At 37.1% G+C, this 20,258-nt stretch overlaps 1 protein-coding gene across 7 annotated transcripts in view; it reads left to right on the plus strand.

Moving 5' to 3' along the window:
* Positions 1 to 20,258, plus strand: part of GCFC2 (GC-rich sequence DNA-binding factor 2) — an 82,060-nt gene that overhangs the window by 53,763 nt on the left and 8,039 nt on the right. For 6 of the 7 annotated variants that reach the window (XR_006269423.1, XR_006269421.1, XR_006269422.1 and 3 more), the window contains 5 exons: positions 4,515 to 4,636; positions 11,709 to 11,785; positions 13,666 to 13,732; positions 15,475 to 15,621; positions 19,762 to 19,886. Coding sequence is in view for 2 of the 7 variants with exons in the window: in XM_043468649.1 (XP_043324584.1) it covers positions 4,515 to 4,636; positions 11,709 to 11,785; positions 13,666 to 13,732; positions 15,475 to 15,621; positions 19,762 to 19,886 (538 nt within the window). In the remaining 5 variants the exon portion in view is untranslated. Of the gene's footprint in view, positions 1 to 4,514; positions 4,637 to 11,708; positions 11,786 to 13,665; positions 13,733 to 15,474; positions 15,622 to 19,761; positions 19,887 to 20,258 lie in introns of those variants that run through there. The other variant, XM_043468650.1, reaches the window with a different exon arrangement.

Raw genomic sequence — 20,258 nt, forward strand, 5'->3', positions numbered from 1 at the left:
ATTGGGGTGAGTGTATCTTTTCTAGTTACAGTTTTCTCTGGGTTATATGCCCAGGAGTGAGATTGCTGGGTTATTTAGTAGTTCTGTTTTCAGCTTTTTAAGGACGCTCCATACTGTTCTCCATAGTGGCTGTTGCAATTCACATTTCCACCAACAGTGTAGGAGAGTTCCCTTTTCTCCACATCCTCTCCAGCATTTATTGTTTGTAAATTTTTTGATGGTGGCCATTCTGATCTCTGTGAGATGATGCTTCATTGTAGTTTGATTTGCATTTCTGATGTTGGTCATCTTTTCATGTGCCATATAGCCATCTATATGTCTTCTTTGGAGAAATGTCTGTTTAGATCCTCTGCCTTCTGGGTTACTTATTGTTTGATATTGACCTGTGTGAGCTGTTCGTATATTCTGGAGATTGACCCCCTTGTTAGTTGCTTTGTTTGCAAATATTTTCTCATTCTGAGGGTTATCTTCTTATTTTGCTTATGGTCCTTTGCTGTGCAAAATCTTTTAAATTAAATTAAATCCCATTTGTTAATTTTTGTTTTTATTTTCATTGCTCTAGGAGTTGGATCAAAAAAGATCTTGCTGCAATTTATATCAAAGAGTGTCATGTCTGTGTTTTCTTCTATAAATTTTTTTAGTGTCTGGCTTTACATTTAGTTTTGAGTTTATTTTTGTGTATGGTGAGTTTCTTCTTTCTTTAGATAAACATTACTACATTCCCCTTACTTCTCCTACTAGCGCTCAGAGCCGTTGGGCATTAATGCTTGTGCCTCAATCTCAACTTGTTTTATCTGAAATTATACTTGATAAGGATCTGTTCCACCATGTCACTGAAAATGGATTCTGACTGCAAAGTCTGAAAACTCTTAAAAACTAAAGCAACCTGCTTTTTATTGCTTCTCAGCCAACTTGACTAAACTTTAAAGATCTTCCTCAGAATAATTTACAGTGCAATCATGGAGTATCTTGGAAAAATAGTGCTTTTAACCATTTAGTTTTAGCTATTAAGCACTACTAATGATAGCATAGAATATATATGCCTCACTTAAGTATTCATCTGAAAATTCCAAATACTTCACTTTACAATAGCTCTTTTTGAGCTCCCTGGGTAATTGCATACTCTCCTCTAGTGCCATCTATATCTGTGTTCTTCAATAGCCATATATCACTCATGACTATCACATTAAATAGTGCAGGTGTCAGATGTTTTTTCCTTTCATCACAGAAAGTTCTTTTGGACAGTGCTTTTCTGCTTGATTTTCAATCAAAAAGAACTGAAAGAACAAATCCAGATCTCTTCTTAGAGCACCATATCTCTTATCAGAGTAATTTCTGAATATATCTACTTGGCAACTCAAATTCCAAATGCAAAATCACACTTGTCATCTTTGCTGCAGACTTGTTCCTCTTATATTCCTTGTCTAGAAAATGGAACCTCCACCTACCCACATGTTCAAACCAGAACCTCCAAGTCATCTACTCCTGCTTTTTTCTTAACCTCTTTTATATAAGCAAATGCCACATCTGTTACTTTTTTCCTTTTTCTAACCCATTTTCTATACTTCAGCCATGGTGATCTGTCTAAAATGTAAGTCTGATTCTGTCATACCTCACTTAAAACACTTTATTCTAAACTGCCTTTAGGTTGAAGTCTAACCTCTTTAACATGCGTTCTAGGACTTTCAGGATTTTGTCTCTGTTTAGTAGTTCTCTAGCCTCATCTCTTGCCAAGCTCAGTTCCTTCTTCCCCTCATCTCCACCTCTACTGGTCTTAAGCTATCTTCTCCTTGGCCTTTACATCTTCTACACTCCATCCACCTGACAAATCCCTTAACCCTATACCTCTTTCATCTAGCTAACTAACTCCTCTTCATCTTTCAGAACACTCTGTAGACATCATTTCTAGGAACTGGGTTAGGCATACCTTTTCAGGGTTCCTGAAGTACTCTAAACTAATCTTTAGGATGGTACCTACATGTTATAATTGTTTACCTAAGCAACTATACATATATATATATATATATAAAATATATAAAATATATTTGTATTTGACATTAAACAAAATTGTTCTGAGGCAAACCTAATCTTACTTATTGCTGTATTTCTAATAGTTAATGCTAGGCACATAGTAGATTCTCAGTATTAGTTGGCCAAATATTTCTAAGATTATTACAAGCCTAACCTTCAAGATGTCTGAGAAATCAGTTTTATATTTGATTTGAGGTGTTTTTTTAACCTATTTAAATTTTTAAAAAATTATTTAACTTGTATTTTACAAGAGTCAAGCACAATTTTTAACTTCAGCGTATACATCAGTAAACAAAATAATAATCCCTGATGTTATGGAGCTTTCATTCTGTGAAAGAGACCAACGATAAACAAGTAAAATCTATAGTGTGTTAGTTACAAGGGCCGAGGAGAGAAATAAAGTAAGGGGGAGAGATACAAATTATGAAAGAGGAGTGCAGTTTAAAATACTTTGTCCAGGGAAAGCCTTCCTGGAAAGGTCACAAATGAGCAGATTTCCAAAAGGAAGTAAAGAAGTGGGCCAAATGAATGTCTGAGGTGACAGCATCTTAGGCAGCAGAAACAGCACATGCAGAGGCCCTGAGGCAGAGGCTAGCCTGATTTACTTGAAAAACAGCAGATAGGCCAGAGTAACTTTAGTAGAGTGAGCAATAGGGACAGTAAGAAGAGGTTAGCAGGATGACCGTGGCTGTGGCATATGGGGCCTTATAATCATTTGTAAGGACTTTTACTGTAAGTGAGTGAGAAGCAGTTGGAGAGTTTTGAGCAGAGAAGTGACAAGATCTGCCTTATCATTTTAACAGACTTATTCTGTTTCCTGTGTTAAGAATGAACTATATGCAGATCAGTTATGAAGCTTTTTCAGTAATCTAAGCAATGGTGGTTTGACTTGAGTGTTAAAAATTGGAGGTGGCTAGAAAGTGGTCAAATTCTGTATATATTTCAAAAGTAGTAACACTAACAGAATTTGATATGGATTGTGGAACAAGAGAGAAAGAGAGGAATCAAGAATGACTAAGTGGTTTTTGGCCTGAGTAGCTGGAAGGACAGAGTTGCCATTTTCTCAAATGGAAAAGACTGAGAGGAGCAAGTTTTGGGGAGGAGGTATAGCGAGAGCTCAGTCTGACACCTGTTGGGTTTGAGATGCCTGTCATCCAAATAGAGCTGTCAACTAGGCTGTTAAATGTATGAGTCTAAAGGACAGATCCACGGAGAGATATAAATTTGGAGTGTATCAGCACATAGATAGCATTTAAAGCCACAAAACTGACTTGACATACTAAGGGTATAAATATAAATAGGAAAGAGAAGGTAAGTGACCTGAGTCCTGAGGTCCCTCATTTAGAAAGTCAACAGGATGACAAGCAGACAGTAAAGGAGACAAGAGAGGTCAGTGGGAAACCAGCAGTATCCTGGAAGCCAAGTTTAAAAAAAAAAAAAAAATGTTGTAGTTGTTGCTGTTAAATCAGATGGAGACTAGAATCAGCCTTTAGATTTTGCAATGTGAAAGTTATCTGTTACTTGATAAGAGTAGTTTAGGAGAACTGCTGAAGTAAGGCCTAACTGAAGTGAACTCAGGAGTTTGAGGAAAGAAATTGGAGATAGAAAGTTTCAACAGTTGTTGAGTAATTTTGTTGTAAAATGAAGGAAAGAAATAGGGCAGCTCTAGAGAGGAAATTAGAGTCAACAGAGGGATTATTTTTAATACAAGAAAAAAAATTGTACAGTGATGGAAAAGATCCAGTAGAAGTGATGGTGATACTGAAGTGAGAGGGCAGAATTCCAGGAGCAGAATCTTCAAGTAAGCCAAAGGGGTTGGACTCTTTTGTACAAATTAAAGGTTGGCATTAGCAAGGAGGCTAGTGCTTCATCCATAGAAATGGGAGACAAGTTAGAATTTATGGGTGCAGATGCTGCTAGATTGGTAGATGCCATGGTAGGAGCTTGTGGAGCTTTTCTGATTAATTCTGTTTTTCTCATCAAGTTGGGAAGTAATCAACTGACAGTGAGAGCAAGGGTGGAAAAAAGAAATCATAAGAAATCGTCATCTGGAAGAGTGAAGCCCATTAACTGAGAGCAAGGAGGAAGGAGAAGGCAGGAAATAATTGTCTCATGAGAAGGGAAAGAGAATGGGCCAGAAAAACGAAATGTGATTGCTGGGCAGCATTTTGGTCTCACTGGAGTGCCATGGTGATCAATTTAAAGTGTACTTTTTTCCAGTCATGTTTTAACTGCATGGTTGTGGCCACCAACACTGACAAGGTGATTTAACTAGAGTTGTAGCTGAGCCATACAAGTTCAGCAAAACCCGAAAAAGATAAGAAAATTGAGTATGTATGCAAATACATAATGTACTGATTGGCATTGATTTTTTTAAACCGCTTAAGGAGGGAAGTAGCATTTGCAAAAGGCCTCAGTTGTTTATATGTGACAAGCAAAGTAGTCTAGTAACTAAACTGCACCACTGAAAATTTTTGTTTCAGGCTTTGTAGAATTCATTTGGGATCCCTTGTCAACCACACAGACAACAAGTTTAATAACACAGTGCAGAATGATTCTTGAAGAACATTCCACTTGTGAAAATGAAGTTAATAAAGGCAAACAGGTAATAATGTCTATAATTATGAATTTCTTGATTTACTTTTAAATCAATATAATTTATTATAAATCTTTGTTTACAGACGATGCAGAAGTAATTATCAGAATACTATTGATGAAAAATATTTAGGACTGACCATTTTTTGCTCTTTATAATTAATAAGATTAAAGGATACACCTTGATATTTCCAAACATTCTTACAGGAATGGTAATCATTATAATAGAATACACAAACATGCAGTAAGACCCAGATTATTACTTTCATTCTTATTAGCGTATTTCTGTCTGTTCAATGGTCTGATTTGTTCAACAGATCTCATGACCCAACTACCTGTTTTTCAGGTTTGTGAATGTACATTGGCCCTGCAGAGATGAACAGGCATTAATACATTAGTGCAAATTGATTCCTTCTAAAAGAAAAGAAAACTAATTACATTTGTTCTTTTGGCAAAAATCTAGTAATATTATGACCTTACTTTAACAATAATTTTAAAACTAGACTAACATTCAGTATTTTAACTGGTATTCTGTAATCTGCATAGTCAAGAACAGGTAGCTCTTTGAGGATTCAAAGTTTAAAAAAGGATAGATTCTCAGCATAATGTAGAATTGAGTTTTACTGAACATAAGACATAAAGAGGAAGGAACTTTTCAGAGGCTGTGGTGAGAGTTTCTTGAATCTTTTATTACACTACTGTTTTTTTAAATCATTTTGTTTGTTGATAATAATATTGTAGATTGATGCAGTTAAAAGAGTAAGACAATTTTATGTTGAGTTTTAAGAGAATTAAGAGGGAGATTCACAGACTGGAGCATACCCAGAGTGGAATAATCAAAGTAGTTGAAAAGCAAGGAGACATGTCATATGTGCACCAATACGTTTTAAGTAATGAAGGAGGGAAGCCGTAAGAAGAAAAAGAGAGAGGAGGATACCGGCATGATTCTGCCATCAAGAATCATGTAATCTTAGAGGAAACAAGATACATATAAACTGTTATTTGAAGTAGGAAGTAAGTGGGAATGACAAGACTTACTTGTCTAACTCCTGCTATGTACTCAGTACTTTGTTAGGCCTTATTCCTGCGTCAGCCCACTTAGTCTCAGCAGTCCTGTTAAAAATGGGTGATGGGGCTTGCCTGGTAGCTCAGTGGTATAGAATCCGCCTGCCAGTGCAGGAGACGTGGGTTCAATCCCTGGTCCAGGAAGATCCGACAGGCAGAGGAGCAACTGAGCCCATGTACCACAGCTGTTGAGCCTGTGCTCTCGAGCCCGGGAGCCGCAATTACTGAAGCCTGTGCACCTGTGCTCTGCAACGAGGGACGCCTGTGCGCCACAGCTAGAGAGGAGCCCGCGCTCATTGCGACTGGAGAAAAGCCTGAGCAGAAGTGAAAACCCAGAATAGCCAAAAATAAACAAACAATTTTTTTTAAAAAGATGATAGCTTCATCTTACAGATGAAGAATCTGAATCGCAGAAACCTGTTCAGAGTAATACCATGAGTTAGAACTAAGATTTGTACCTTGGTCCGTCTTACTTTGGGCATCCCTCAGAGGCTCGGCAGTAAAGAATCTGCCTGTGATACAGAACACACAGGAGACATAAATTGGATCCCAGGATCGGGGAGATCCCCCGGAGGAGGGTGTGGCAACCCACTCCAGTATTCTTGCCTGGAGAATCCCATGGGCAGAGGAGACTGGTGGGCTCCCGTCCACAGGGTTGCAAAGAGGCAGACACGACTGAAGCAGCTGAATGCACTCAGTCTTACTTTAAAACCCAAGCTCATCTCACTGACCACATTGCCTCTCCATGAGTGGCTCAGATAAAGTGCTCTCAAGCTTCAGAAGAGAGGCAGGAGAGAGAAATTTCAGCAGTGAAAGAATTTTTATTACATGTGGAATCTGAGCAAGGACCTAAAGGAAAGAATAGGATTTGAGCATTGTAGCAACTGAAGGAGAAAGGGCATTTTCCACTCACCTCCAACAGGATAAAAACATGTGAAAATCATGCAAGAATTAGATTCAACTTTAAAGATGGTGTGCTTGGAGATTATGTTTGATGAAGGAGTAAGTTTATTTTGTGTTGTTACAAAGCATAGAACCAAGACGAGTATGTTAGAGCAAGCAAACAAGCAAACAGCTATATAGTCCTGTATTTGCTCTCTACATGGGATTATGTGATTATAGCCTAAATGTAAATAGTGCATTTACAGTTACAGTTTTTTAAACACTTTCTCATTTGATCCTCAAAACCTTGTAAAACATGTTGATTTTAATTACATTTTTACAGGTGAGGAAGCTGGGGCCTATAGGGCCAAGTCACTTTAAAAGATCACTTTTAACAGTGGCAGGCCTGGCATTTTGTAACCACTAAAGTCTTTTAACAGTTTATGGATTCACTCATGAAGTTTTTATACTGGTAATCTTAATTCTGAAAACCCTCCTACGATGAATGTTGGAAATAGGTTTTTGGCTTTAGTAGGAGACCAGAGCTACATCAGGACTTTTCAGCTTTGGCGTTCTTGGCATTTGGAACCAATATTTCTTTGTGTGAGATGTTCTGTGCAGTAAGCTCCCAGTCTTGACAACCAAAAATATCTCTAGACTTAGAGAATATTCTGAGGCATGGCAAAGTTACTCCTATATGAGAATCAGTGTACTAGGTAAGATTCCATTAGTAACACAGTTTGCTGGTGAGCTCACTCTGTTTTTGTTAGTGATGTTTAAAGAATTGAAGAGAATGAGAAAGGCCCCAGAGGCACAAATCAGACAGCACAGTGGCTGATTTTCAGTGAAAAGTAAATGATTCTGTAAGCTAATGCCTGGTGAGAATACTTTTAATTCTAAGGTTCTAAAATAGATTATTACAGAGATGGATTATGAACACTTAAAATGAGAAAGCAGTGGTTACTGTAATCTCTCATTGATGGGGTTCCTAAAACCAAATGTATGTCAAAGCATATTCTTCCATATTACTAATATCTCAGTTACTTCCACTAAGTAAGGTACTGTACAGGTACAGTGAATAATTATTTAAATATGTTATAATTTTCTTACAGATCAAATGGGGGGGAAATAGGGTATAGTTAGATACAAAGAAAACCAGTAAAATTATACCTAAAGAATACTGATTCATAAGGCTGGAATCCTCTCAGCTTTGTCCTGTTCGGTATTTTTATTGAATTGGATGAGTATGTAAAATACATGCTAATGAAATTTCTCAATGGCAGAAAGCTAGGAATTCTATCATAAATCTATGGATAACAGAATTAGAATCCAAAAGAATTTCAAAATACTGAGAAAAGGACTGACTCTCAAAATATGAAATGTGAAAAGAATATGTATTTTATGCATAAATAAAAGGTGGGAGAGGCGCAACTTTAAAGCAACACAGGTAAAATGGAGAGGGATTGTAATCGTCCGTAAACTCACTATGAGCCAACAGTGTCACTTGAGTAGCAGAAAGACTAATGGAAGTTCATCCTTCTAGATGTCTGCTCTTTTGAGTAAAATTGTTATATGTGCTTTCCTCATTTCCCTGGGCTATTTGCATTTAATTTTAGGTTAAAGTATATTAAATGGAGAGTGTCTAAGATGGTATGGGAAAGAGAAAATATAGAAAAGTGAGATATCAATCTTAAAATCTGAAGAGTTTTCATATGGAAGGATGATTAGATTTGTTCTGCATGATCTTGAGAGGTATACTATGAACAATCTGTGGAAGGTGTAGGAGACAAGTTTGTTTCTCATTGTTAACTGAAATCTAATGAATCCATGAATCAAGGCAAATTGGAAGTGGTCAAACAGAAGATGGCAAGAGTGAATGTCAACATTTTAGGAATCAGCGAACTAAAATGGACTGGAATGGGTGAATTTAACTCAGATGACTATTATATCTACTACTGTGGACAAGAATCCCTTAGAAGAAATGGAGTAGCCATCATGGTCAACAAAAGAGTCTGAAATACACTACTTGGATGCAGTCTCAAAAATGACAGAATGATCTCTGTTCATTTCCAAGGCAAACCATTCAATATCATGGTAATCCAAGTCTATGCCCCAACCAGTAATGCTGAAGAAGCTAAAGTAGAACAGTTCTATGAAGACCTACAAGACCTTCTAGAACTAACACCCAAAAAAGATGTCATTTTCATTATAGGAGACTGGAATGCAAAAGTAGGAAGTCAAGAAACCCCTGGAGTAACAGGCAAATTTGACCTTGGAGTACAGAATGAAGCAGGGCAAAGGCTAATAGAGTTCTGCGAAGAGAACGCACTGGTCATAGCAAACACCCTCTTCCAACAACACAAGAGAAGACTCTACACATGGACATCACCAGATGGTCAATACCGAAATCAGATTGATTATATTTTTGCATCCAAAGATAGAGAAGCCCTATACAGTCAGCAGAAACAAGACTGGGAGCTGACTGTGGCTCAGATCATGAACTCCTTATTGCCAAATTCAGACTTAAATTGAAGAAAGTAGGGAAAACCACCAGACCATTCAAGTATGACCTAAATCAAATCCCTTATGATTGTACAGTGGAAGTGAGAAATAGATTCAAGGGGCTATATCTTAAGAGACTGATGCCTAAAGAACTATGGACAGAGGTTCATGACATTGTACAGGAGACAGGAATCAAGACCATCCCCAAGAAAAAGAAATGCAAAAAGGCAAATGGCTCTCTGAGGAGGCCTTACAAATAGCTGTGAAAAGAAGAGAAGCAAAAAGCAAAGGAGAAAAGGAAAGATATACCTATTTGAATGCAGAGTTCCAAAGAATAGCAAGGAGAGATAAGAAAGCCTTCCTCAGCAATCAATGCAAAGAAATAGAGGAAAACAACAGAATGGGAAAGACTAGAGAGCTCTTCAAGAAAATTAGAGATACCAAAGGAACATTTCATGCAAAGATGGGCTCAATAAAGGACAGAAATGGTATGGACCTAATAGAAGCAGAAGATATTAAGAAGAGGTAGCAAGAATACACAGAAGAACTGTACAAAAAAGATCTTCATAACTCAGATAATCACAATGCTATCTATGATCACTCACCTAGAGCCAGACACCCTGGAATGTGAAGTCAAGTGGGCCTTAGGAAGCATCACTATGAACAAAGCTAGTGGAGGTGATGGAATTCCATTTGAGCTATGTCAAATCCTAAATGTTGATGCTGTGAAAGTGCTGCACTCAATATGCCAGCAAATTTGGAAAACTCAGCAGTGGCCACAGGACTGGAAAAGGTCCGTTTTCATTTCAATCCCAAAGAAAGGCAATGCCAAAGAATGCTCAAACTACCGCACAATTGCACTCATCTCACACGCTAGCAAAGTAATGCTCAAAATTCTCCAAGCCAGGCTTCAACAGTATGTGAACCGAGAACTTCCAGATGTTCAAGCTGGCTTTAGAAAAGGCAGAGGAAGCAGAGATCAAATTGCCAACATCCACTGGATCATTGAAAAAGCAAGAAAGTTCCAGAAAAACATCTATTTCTGCTTTATTGACTATGCCTAAAAGATCGGAATACCAGATCACCTGACCTGCCTCTTGAGAAACCTGTATGCAGGTCAGGAAGCAACAGTTAGAATTGGACATGGAACAACAGACTGGTTCCAAATTGGGAAAGGAGTATGTCAAGGCTATATACTGTCACCCTGCTCATTTAACTTATATGCAGAGTACATCATGAGAAATGCTGGGCTGGGTGAAGCACAAGCTGGAATCAAGATCACCAGGAGAAATATCAATAACCTCAGATATGCAGATGACACCACCCTATGGCAGAAAGCGAAGTACTAAAGAGCCTCTTCATGAAAGTGAAAAAGGAGAGTGAAATAGTTTGGTTAAAGCTCAGCATTCAGAAAACTAAGCTCATGGCATTGGTCCCATCACTTCATGGCAAATAGATGGGGAAACAGTGGAAACAATGACAGACTTTATTTTGGGGGGCTCCAAAATCACTACAGATGGTGACTGCAGCCATTAAATTAAAAGATGCTTGCTCGTTGGAAGAAAAGTTATGACCAACCTAGACAGCATATTAAAAATCAGAGACATTATGTTGCCAGCAAAGGTCCATTTAGTCATAGCTATAGTTTTCCCAGTAGTTATGTATGGATGTGAGAGTTGGACTATACAGAAAGCTGAGCACTGAAAAACTGATGCTTTTGAACTGTGGTGTTGGAGAAGACTCTTGAGAATCCCTTGGACTACAAGGAGATCCAGCCAGTCCATCCTAAAAGAAATCAGTCCTGAATATTCATTGGAAGGACTGATGCTGAAGCTGAAAGTCCCAATACTTTAGCCACCTGATGTGAAGAACTGACTCATAGGAAAAGACCCTGATGCTGGGAAAGATTGAAGGTGGGAAAGAAAGGGACGACAGAGGATGAGATGATTGGATGGGATCACCAACTCAATAGACATGAGTTTGAGTAAACTCTGGGGATTGGTGACGGACACAGGGTCCTGGCCTGCTGCAGTCCATGGGGTTGCAAAGAGTCAGACACAACTGAGCGACTGAACTGACTAACTGACATACTCACCAGAATTGCAAGCTTTTAAAAACCCTAAAAATATGACTTAGTAAAGGTGTAGGGGAACAGGATTTCTCATACTGACTAGTGGGACTATAAATGGGATACCCCTGTTTCAGAAAACAACTTGGCATTCTGTCCAAAGTTGACATGAACTGGATTCTAGCAATTCCATCTCTACATATATACCCATTAGAAATATATGCCCATGCATACTAAAAGACATGCTCTACAGGAATTTATATAGTAACATGCTTCATAATAACCCCTAAACCAAAGACCATCTAAATGAATGGTCTATCATGCAGCAGAATACTACGCTGCAATGAAAAGGCACCGGCTACTACAGTATGCAACCACTTGGATGAATGAAGTTCTCTTGTACCTAATTTACAATTACTTTAACACCTAGGTCTTTGAGTGTGTACAAGTTTGCACTATTCTATTAAAATTGCTACTTTTGATTCATACATTTCTTTTTCTTTTTTTTGGTTCATACATTTTTATCTATGACTATCAGTGATGTTTTTACATTTTTTAAAAATAGGATTTACTTAAATCCATTGTTTCAAGAATGAAGAAGGCAATAGAAGATGATGTTTTTATTCCTCTGTATCCAAAGAGGTAAGAGTTGCTAATTTCAAGATTTTATGAAATAGTTACTCCTGCAATACAGATTCATTTAAGAGTGTAATAGAGAAGAAACTAAATATATTGTTTTCAAAACACATATACCTATTAAGATGCAAATTGATATTTCAGTATATGTGCTGCCGAAGCGAGCATGCAAATTGATATTTCAACAAATATTTCTTAATCACCTTTTATATGCCATGTATGATGTGATGATATTCCTGAGAACATGACAAGTGGCATAGCCAGGTGGTTAGAAACACAGCTTCGGGAGTGCAGATTCACCGTTACTAGACACTTGACCTTGGGCCTTTCCATGCCTCAGTGTCTTTGTATATAAAATGGGCATTAAATTAACGCCTATCTCATAGGACACTGTGAAGATGAAGAGAGTGCTCAGAATAATACCTGACACAGAGAGCTCAAAATAAGGCCTGGAACATCACTGAGGGGCCAGAACCTACATCTTTGCAATATATTTTTACTTTTAAATGATCAGACAAGTAGTATTTGATGCATATTGGTAGGTTTGCTAAGAAAGCATCAGTTGTAGTAATGGATTATGGACTGAAGCTCACTCTACAGTGAGTACTCACATGATCAAAGAGTTCTATGGAAAGGAAAAAAGAACTTCTAAGCTTGCTGGTTAATTGGAATCCTGAAGAGATGCCTGCATGTAAAATTTCACCCCAATTAAAGTTTGTTGACTTCCCAGATTGCTCAGTGGTCAAGAAACCACCTGCTAATGCAGGAGATGCAGGTTTGATCCCTAGGTCGGGAAGATTCCCTGGAGGAGGAAATGGCAACCCACTCCAGTATTCTTGCCTGGGAAATCCCATGGACAGAGGAACCTGGCAGACTACCTTCCATGGAGTCACAAAAGAGTCAGACATGATGTATCAACTAAACAACAACAACAATTAAGATTTGTAATGTTTTAGAGCCATCAGGGCTTCCCTGATGGCTCAGTTGGTAAAGAATCCGTCTGCAATGTGGGAGACCTGGGTTTGATTCCCTGGGTTGGGAAGATCCTCTGGAGAAGGGAAAGGCTACCCACTCCAGTATTCTGGCCTAGATAATTCAATGGACTGTATAGTCCATGGGGTTGCAAAGAGTCAGACATGACTGAGCGACTTTCACTTTCACTTTCAGTGTTTTAGGTGAGTAATATATCTGCACAGTTAAAAAATATGTGTATTTAAAATTTTTACTTATGTTTAAAATGAAAAGTCTTATTCTCTCCTGCTCCTGACCTCCATCTACCCAGTTTTTGCCTTCTTTTCCGTAGACATGCAAGAACACTCACTGTTGGTAATTTTTTTTTTTTTTACTTTTTTGGAATTTTTTTCTGCAGTTAGAATTAAATACTTTAGATAGAATTTTAATACTTACAGTGCAATTAGAATTAATCTTATTTCCCCTTCTTTTTTATAGCAAAGTAAGTATATTGTTGTCATAACCATTGTTTTGTACCTTACTTTAACTTGGTACATCTTTGAGAACTTTTTGTGTCATCCACAGATTGTTTCCTCATGCTTTTTTAGCTGCACAATATGCCATTTTATGGCTGTATTGTAATTGATGAATATGTAAGCAGTAAACCATTACTAACAATGTTGTGAAAAATTTTATGAACATATTATCCTGTACATGTGCAAATGTATCTATAGAAGGCATTTTCAAACATGGATTTGTTGAGTAAGAGTGTACATACATTAGTAATTTTATTAGGTATCACCAGAGCACCTTCAATTATATTGTTAAAATATAGTTTGGTTGATTAAAAAAAAAAAGTAACCATTCAGTTCTTTAAACTCTGTTTCTGAAAGATGAACAGTCATTTGCATTTTCTTTCTTTTACTTTAAATTAGTGCTGTAGAAAACAGAACATCACCACATTCAAAGTTTCAAGAAAGACAGTTCTGGTCAGGTCTAAAGGTAAGCAGAAGACTGCAAAAAGAAAAAAATATTTTCTTTGAAAAAAGTTTACTGTATAGTGAAGATCAGAAAAATTCTTCTATAAAGGACCAGACAGTAGTATTTTAGGTTTTGTAGGTCGTATAATGTCTGTTGAACTGTTCAGCTCTGTCACTGTAGTGCAAGCAGTCATAGACAATATGTAAATAAATGAGCATGTCTGTGTTTCAGTAAAACTTTACTTTATGGACACTGAAATTTGACTGTCATATAATTTTCATGTCTTAAAATATTTAATCATTTAAAATTATAAAAACCATTCTCAGTGCACCAACTCTACAAAAACAGACCATAAGCTGGATTTAACTCACAGGCCATAGTTGTCTAACCTCCGGTCTAAACAGTAAAGGATGAAATTGGCGCAGAATCAATGGCAATGGGGACAGTAAGGAAAAGATTGGTTCAAAAGATCTTTAGGATGAAGCATCGAAAGAACCCAATGACTAATTACAGAATTAATTCTACCCTGAAGAATGTAGGGTGCTAGCCAAGTTTCTGACTTTGGCACCCTATTAACAAAGAATGGTGGCATTCTTTGAGGGCATTAGAGAAGGAAGAAAAGGTTTGGGAGGAAAGATAAGTGGACATAGTGGATGTAAGATATCTATGGGATAAAGGGAGGCACTTGAATCTGTGAGTCTGAATTACAGGAGACAGATCTGAGCTGGAGATTTGGGAGTCAGTCACATTTAGGCAGTGTTTGGAGGCATGGTGATGAATGACAACCTCTGAAGAGAAGAAGCAGTGGGCAGACAAAGTGAAGTCTTCAGACAGGCCTTAAGAATAAGCTGTTAAACTAAGAATGGTCACAAGAGAGTGGCATCAGGGAAACTAAGTGAAGGACTTTTAAGAGCAAAGTATTAATGCCACTGAAGAGAATTAGAAGGAAGACTGAAAATGTTTACTGGGTTTCATAGTTATAAGGTCATGAATGACTTCAGCAGGAATAGCTTTGATAGGGTGAGTCAATACTTGTCATGTGGTTGGGTCAGGAAAAAGGCTTTTCAGGAAGAGGGAGCAACATCAACAATGACATTGTGAAAAACCATTGCATGTTAGTACAACTGGATGTAGTTTAGCACTTACATAATAAATTTAGTAATGGAAAGAAAATGGAAGCTACCATAAAATTCACATAAAGGTCTGCATTTAGAGGAGAGAAATACAACCTGTATTATTTTGATTAGAATTTTATTAGAATTTCTTAAAAGGATTTTACCCAAAACATCTCCAAACCCACAGGTTATTATTAATCTTATTTTCTATATTAGAGCAGTGAGGTTCTCAGGTTTGATTGATTTCTCAAGGTCACATATTGGTAACAGTACCACTGACTTTAACATCAGTGCTTTTATGAATCCTGGGGTTCTGCAGTCTTATATCCAATGGCCCCAGCCTCCAAGAGAGAATGGATTGAGAAGGAAGATTGTTGATCTGGAAAAGTTCCAACAAGGTAATTTGAAATAGATTTTGAGTGGTTATCCTAAAAAAAAAAAAATGAAGATACGATGAAGAAATACATGCAGGTTGGGAAGAATTGAGTGTTTATCCAGAAATGTTTTCCATTCTAAAACTGATGGTTCCAACAGTACTAATTGTGGTGAGAGTTTTACAGTCTGACCAGCTTTTTGTTTGTTGGAGACTATTACAGTTTTCCTTTGGAGAAAAGGTACAGAGTCACTTGAAATTGTGTTGTATTTTAGCTCTTTGGCAATATTCTTCTTTGGAATGAACTCCTCCCAGAAGACATCTTGCAAGAGCTAGGACTAGGGAAGCTGCTGAATCGTTACCTTATTATAGCTCTTCTCAATGCCATACCTGGCCCAGATGTTGTTAAAAAGTGCAGCCAGGTAAGTTGTATAGAAATTGATCCTCATTTTATCATTTTTAAAAGTTATTAAAATTAATTTTATAGCAAAATAATTTAAATTGTGTTACCTAATAACAATTTAACAGACTAGAAATCCAGGAGAATCCAGTATTTAAAAATTAGTATTCTGGTTAATTATTTACAAAATGACAGATCCTCACCTCTCACTTAAATACCAGTGTAAATTATAGCTAAAGTAAAAAATTAAATGTGAAAAAATAAAACTATAAAATATTGTACTAGGAAGATAAATGACTATACCTGATGTTAAGGGAGTCCTTTCTGAACTTGAATGCCAAAAAAAAAAAAAAATGATGAGAAAAGATAATAGATTTGACAAAAATAAAAAACTTCAGTCAACCAAAAAGCATCAAACAGAAAGGTATCAGGACTATAAAAAGGATTGCATTTGAGTCTGTTCTAATGAGGTGGATCAGCCTAGAGCCTATTATACAGAGTGAAGTAAGTCAGAAAGAGAAGGACAAATATTGTATATTAACACATATATATGGAATCTAGAAAGATGGTACTGATAATCCTATGGGTAGGACAGCAAAGGAGACACAAACATAAAAAGACTTCTAGACTTAGTGAGAGAAGGAGAGGGTGGGATGATTTGAGAAAATAGCATTGAAAAATGTACATTACCATATGTAAAATAGATAAACAGTGCGAATTTAATGTGTGACACAGGGTACCCTGTGACAACCTGGAGGGATGGGATGGGTTTGGGGGGGAGTGGGTAGGGAGTTCAGGATGGAGGGGACACGTGTATACCCGTGGCCAATTCATATTGATGTATGGCAAAAACCATCACAATATTATAAAGTAATTATCCTCCAGTTAAATAAATAAAGGTATCAGGATTAATTGATTATTGTTAAAACTCGAAGATGGGCTTATTGGGCTCACTATACCTGTTCTTCCCTTGTGGCTTCCCTCGTGGCTCAGGCAGTAAAGAAGCTGCCTACAGTGTGGGAGACTTGGATTTGGTCCCTGGGTTGGGAAGATCCCCTGGAAGAGGGCATGGCAACCCACTCCAGATTCTTGACTGGAGAATCCCCATGGAGGAGGAGCCTGGTGGCCTATAGTCCACGGGATCACAAAAGAGTCAGACACAACTGAGCAACTAAGCCCAGCACATACTTATTCTTTCTCCTGTTGTTTATATTTGGAATTTTCTATAATAAAAAGTTAAATAGAAAGAAAGTTGAAAAACAGAGAAATAAGTTATAATGTGCATAATGAAGATAAACACCCACATTTTTTTAAAAGCTCTCTACAAATCTAAACAATTTGAATGTGCTTATTGAAAATGACCAAAAGGCAAAGCAATCCCCCCCACGAAAAAGAAGGTGCCAAAATAACCTCTAAACATGTGGAAAATATTAATAGTACTAATAATCAGAGAATTCTAAATAATTCAGTAAGGATTTTTTCTGTGTGTGTGTGCTGTTATTTTCATTGTAATTCCCAGTATTGTCATAAGCATATGGAAACAACAGCCCCACATCTGTCCAGGAACATCATTCATCTAGAAAGTGTGAAGAGGCAATTCTGAGAAATAGTTTCTGCACTGTGGGAAGAGGAATACAATGCTGGAGACTCTTTTGGCACAATCGATATAAAACCTTTAAAGTTCATACCCTTTTAGAGAACTTCCCTAGTGGTTCAGTGATTGAGAATCTACCTTCCAATGCAGGGGACATGGGTTCAATCCCTTGTCAGGGAACTGAGATTCCCACATGCCACAGGGCAACTAAGCCCATGCGCCACAACTAGAGGGCCTGCATGTCACAATGAGAGAAGGGTCCCACCACAACAAAGAACCATCAGCCAAGAAAATAAATAAATAAAGTCCACATGCTTTTACATAGCAATTTTACTTCTAGGAAATTATCCTAAGTTAAAAAATCAATGGACATAATCTCCTAAGAATGTGGGAAAATATTTATATTCTTATATATTCCTGAAAGTGTGAAAGTCAGTTGTGTCCAACTCTTTGCAACCCGATAGACTGTACAGTTCATGGAATTCTCCAGGCCAGAATACTGGAGTGGGTAGCCTTTCCCTTTTCTAGGAGATCTCCCTAACCCAGGGATCGTACCAGGTCTCCTGCGTTGCAGGCGGATTCTTTACTAGCTGAGCCACAAGGGAAGCCCTAAGACTTCTTCCCAACCCAGGGATTGAAACCAGGTCTCCCGCATTGAAGGCAGATTCTTTACCAGCTGAGCCACAAGAGAAGCCCAGGAATTCTGGAATTCCCTTCTCCAGGGCATCTTCCTGACCCAGGACTCAAGCCAGGGTCTCCTGCATTGCAGGCGGATTCCTAGACAAGTCCTAGGAACTGTCTAGCAGTTCCTAGACAACCATTATTTTCCCAGCTATGGTTTTTGTATCATGTAGTTTTGTATCGTGTAGTTTTTAACTACATTATTTATCAGAAATTTCAATCTTCATCCATCCTGTTGTGTTTCAGATTGCAGTTTCGTTCTCTTTGACCAGAAAGCTCTACTATGCAATAGAGGATATGATATATGACATTCTCTTCACAGTTTGTGGCTAGAAAACCAGACCAAAACAGGGTGGCTTTAAGTCCCAGGATCATTTATGGGAAAGCTAGATAGTTCCTTCAGAATTTTATTGAGCCTTGTGATACAAAACAAGGGGAAATCAAGTATAAATGACATTAAATTCCAGATCAGTTAACGGCTGGTTTTAAAACTAAAAAGATATAGTTTGCATAACAAGACTTATAGGACTTTCTGCCTTAGGCAACTAGTGGGTCTGTTTTTTCTAGATAATTGAAAAAAGTGATTAAGAAATAGGATAAATCATTTTCAACTGTGTTTTCCGTGTTGACCAACTAGATTTATTTTAGAAAACATGCATTCCAGAACTTTCTTTTAATGTATTTTATTTTATATATATATAGTACAACTTTCTACTTTCTAGAGGTACATACTGATCCTGACCTTAGCAACTAACATAACCAAGAATTTCGTTAAAGAGTATGATCTCAGATTTTTCCTTGCTCCCATTCTCTCTCCTTTTTAAAAAAAAATTCTTCTCCAACAAGGAAGTTTTCCTTTTTGTTTACATTTTTTGGTTTTTCCCAAAGCTTTTTCCCCAAGTCATGTATTACCTTTAGCATGATGACAGTAAGTGTTGTTTGAGGGGTTTTCCCCCCCAAAAGAAACAAATGAATGCAGATACATTGACTCCTTACGCGCCATTGACATTTAAAGCAATGTGTTAAATTAGAAGAAAGCTATGATAAATTTTTTACACAGTGTATCTTAGAATGACCTTTATTTCTTAACCATAATTTATTCATATAGGTTATACACAAAGTCATCTAATTTCATATTGTGAAATCACATTAAACGTACCTATTTTATACGGTTGACCCTTGAATAGCACAGATTTAAGCTGCATGGGTCTACTTCTATGTGGATTTTTTTTCAATAAATTATCAGTACGTACTAGAGTATTTCAAAATCCACAGTTGGTTAAACTTGTGGATGCTGAACCACAGATATGGAGGACCGACTGTGAAGTTAATACACTGATTTTCATCTGCGCATAGGTCACTGTCCCTAACTCCCTGCATTGTTAAAGGGCCAAATGTAGGTTTGTTAACTAAGTGTTTTCTGTCTACACATTTCTGGTGTTTAGTTATAGATTATGTTTTGTACAATTTAATCACTCAGGAATACAGAGTAGTGAAAGTATTACAAGTACTAGTAAGTATTTATAAAGAGTAGTCTCCTTTAAGCTTTCGGTATACAAATATGATTTTTTTTTAAGTATAAAACCTTAACAAAGAAAAGGGGAAATTCTCAAAAGTTATTTAACCATGAACTATAAAATGGAAGAATAATACAACCAACGTGAGTAGTGTGTATGTCAAAGTCGCTCAGTCATGTCTGACTCTTTGTGACCCCATGGACTATACAGTTCATGGAATTCTCCAGGCCAGAATACTGAAGTGGGTAGCCTTTCCCTTCTCCAGGGGATCGGAATCTTAACATGAGTAGTATAAGGATTAAATGAGATTATGTTAAAGTACTTAGTTAATAACTGTCATTAAAAATCAACCATGTGTTTTGATTATCAGATAGCAGCATATTTACCAGAAAAGTGGTTCCAAAACTCTGCCATGAGAACGTCCATTCCCCAGCTAGAAAATTTCATCCAGTTTTTACTGCAGTCTGCATGTAAATTATCTAGAAATGAAATCAGGTAATGCATATTTTATTTGTACCTCCATAAGCATTGTTTAGGCTTCTGTTTTTGGCAATTTTTAGAAAGATTTGTACTTTACATTCAAAAATCTGAGACTGTCACTGTAGAATTAGGAGATATTTTCATATGCAACTTTAGAATTACTCAGTATTTTACTTTTACACCTCAGGCATATTAGTTAATATTTTTAAATGTAAAATCTCTTCCAAAATAAGCACTTCCAGAAAACTATATCACAGGGGAATTTAGAATTAAAACTGTAAGTCAAAAGCCTTTTATTTAAGCATGTTTTTAATGTCTTTCTAATTTTCCTAGCCATTTCAAAAGCTCAATATTTGTTAAGTATAGATCTGCAACCTGGCATTTACC

The sequence above is a fragment of the Cervus canadensis genome, chromosome 5, assembly GCF_019320065.1.
Source record: "Cervus canadensis isolate Bull #8, Minnesota chromosome 5, ASM1932006v1, whole genome shotgun sequence".
Taxonomy (NCBI): domain Eukaryota; kingdom Metazoa; phylum Chordata; class Mammalia; order Artiodactyla; family Cervidae; genus Cervus; species Cervus canadensis.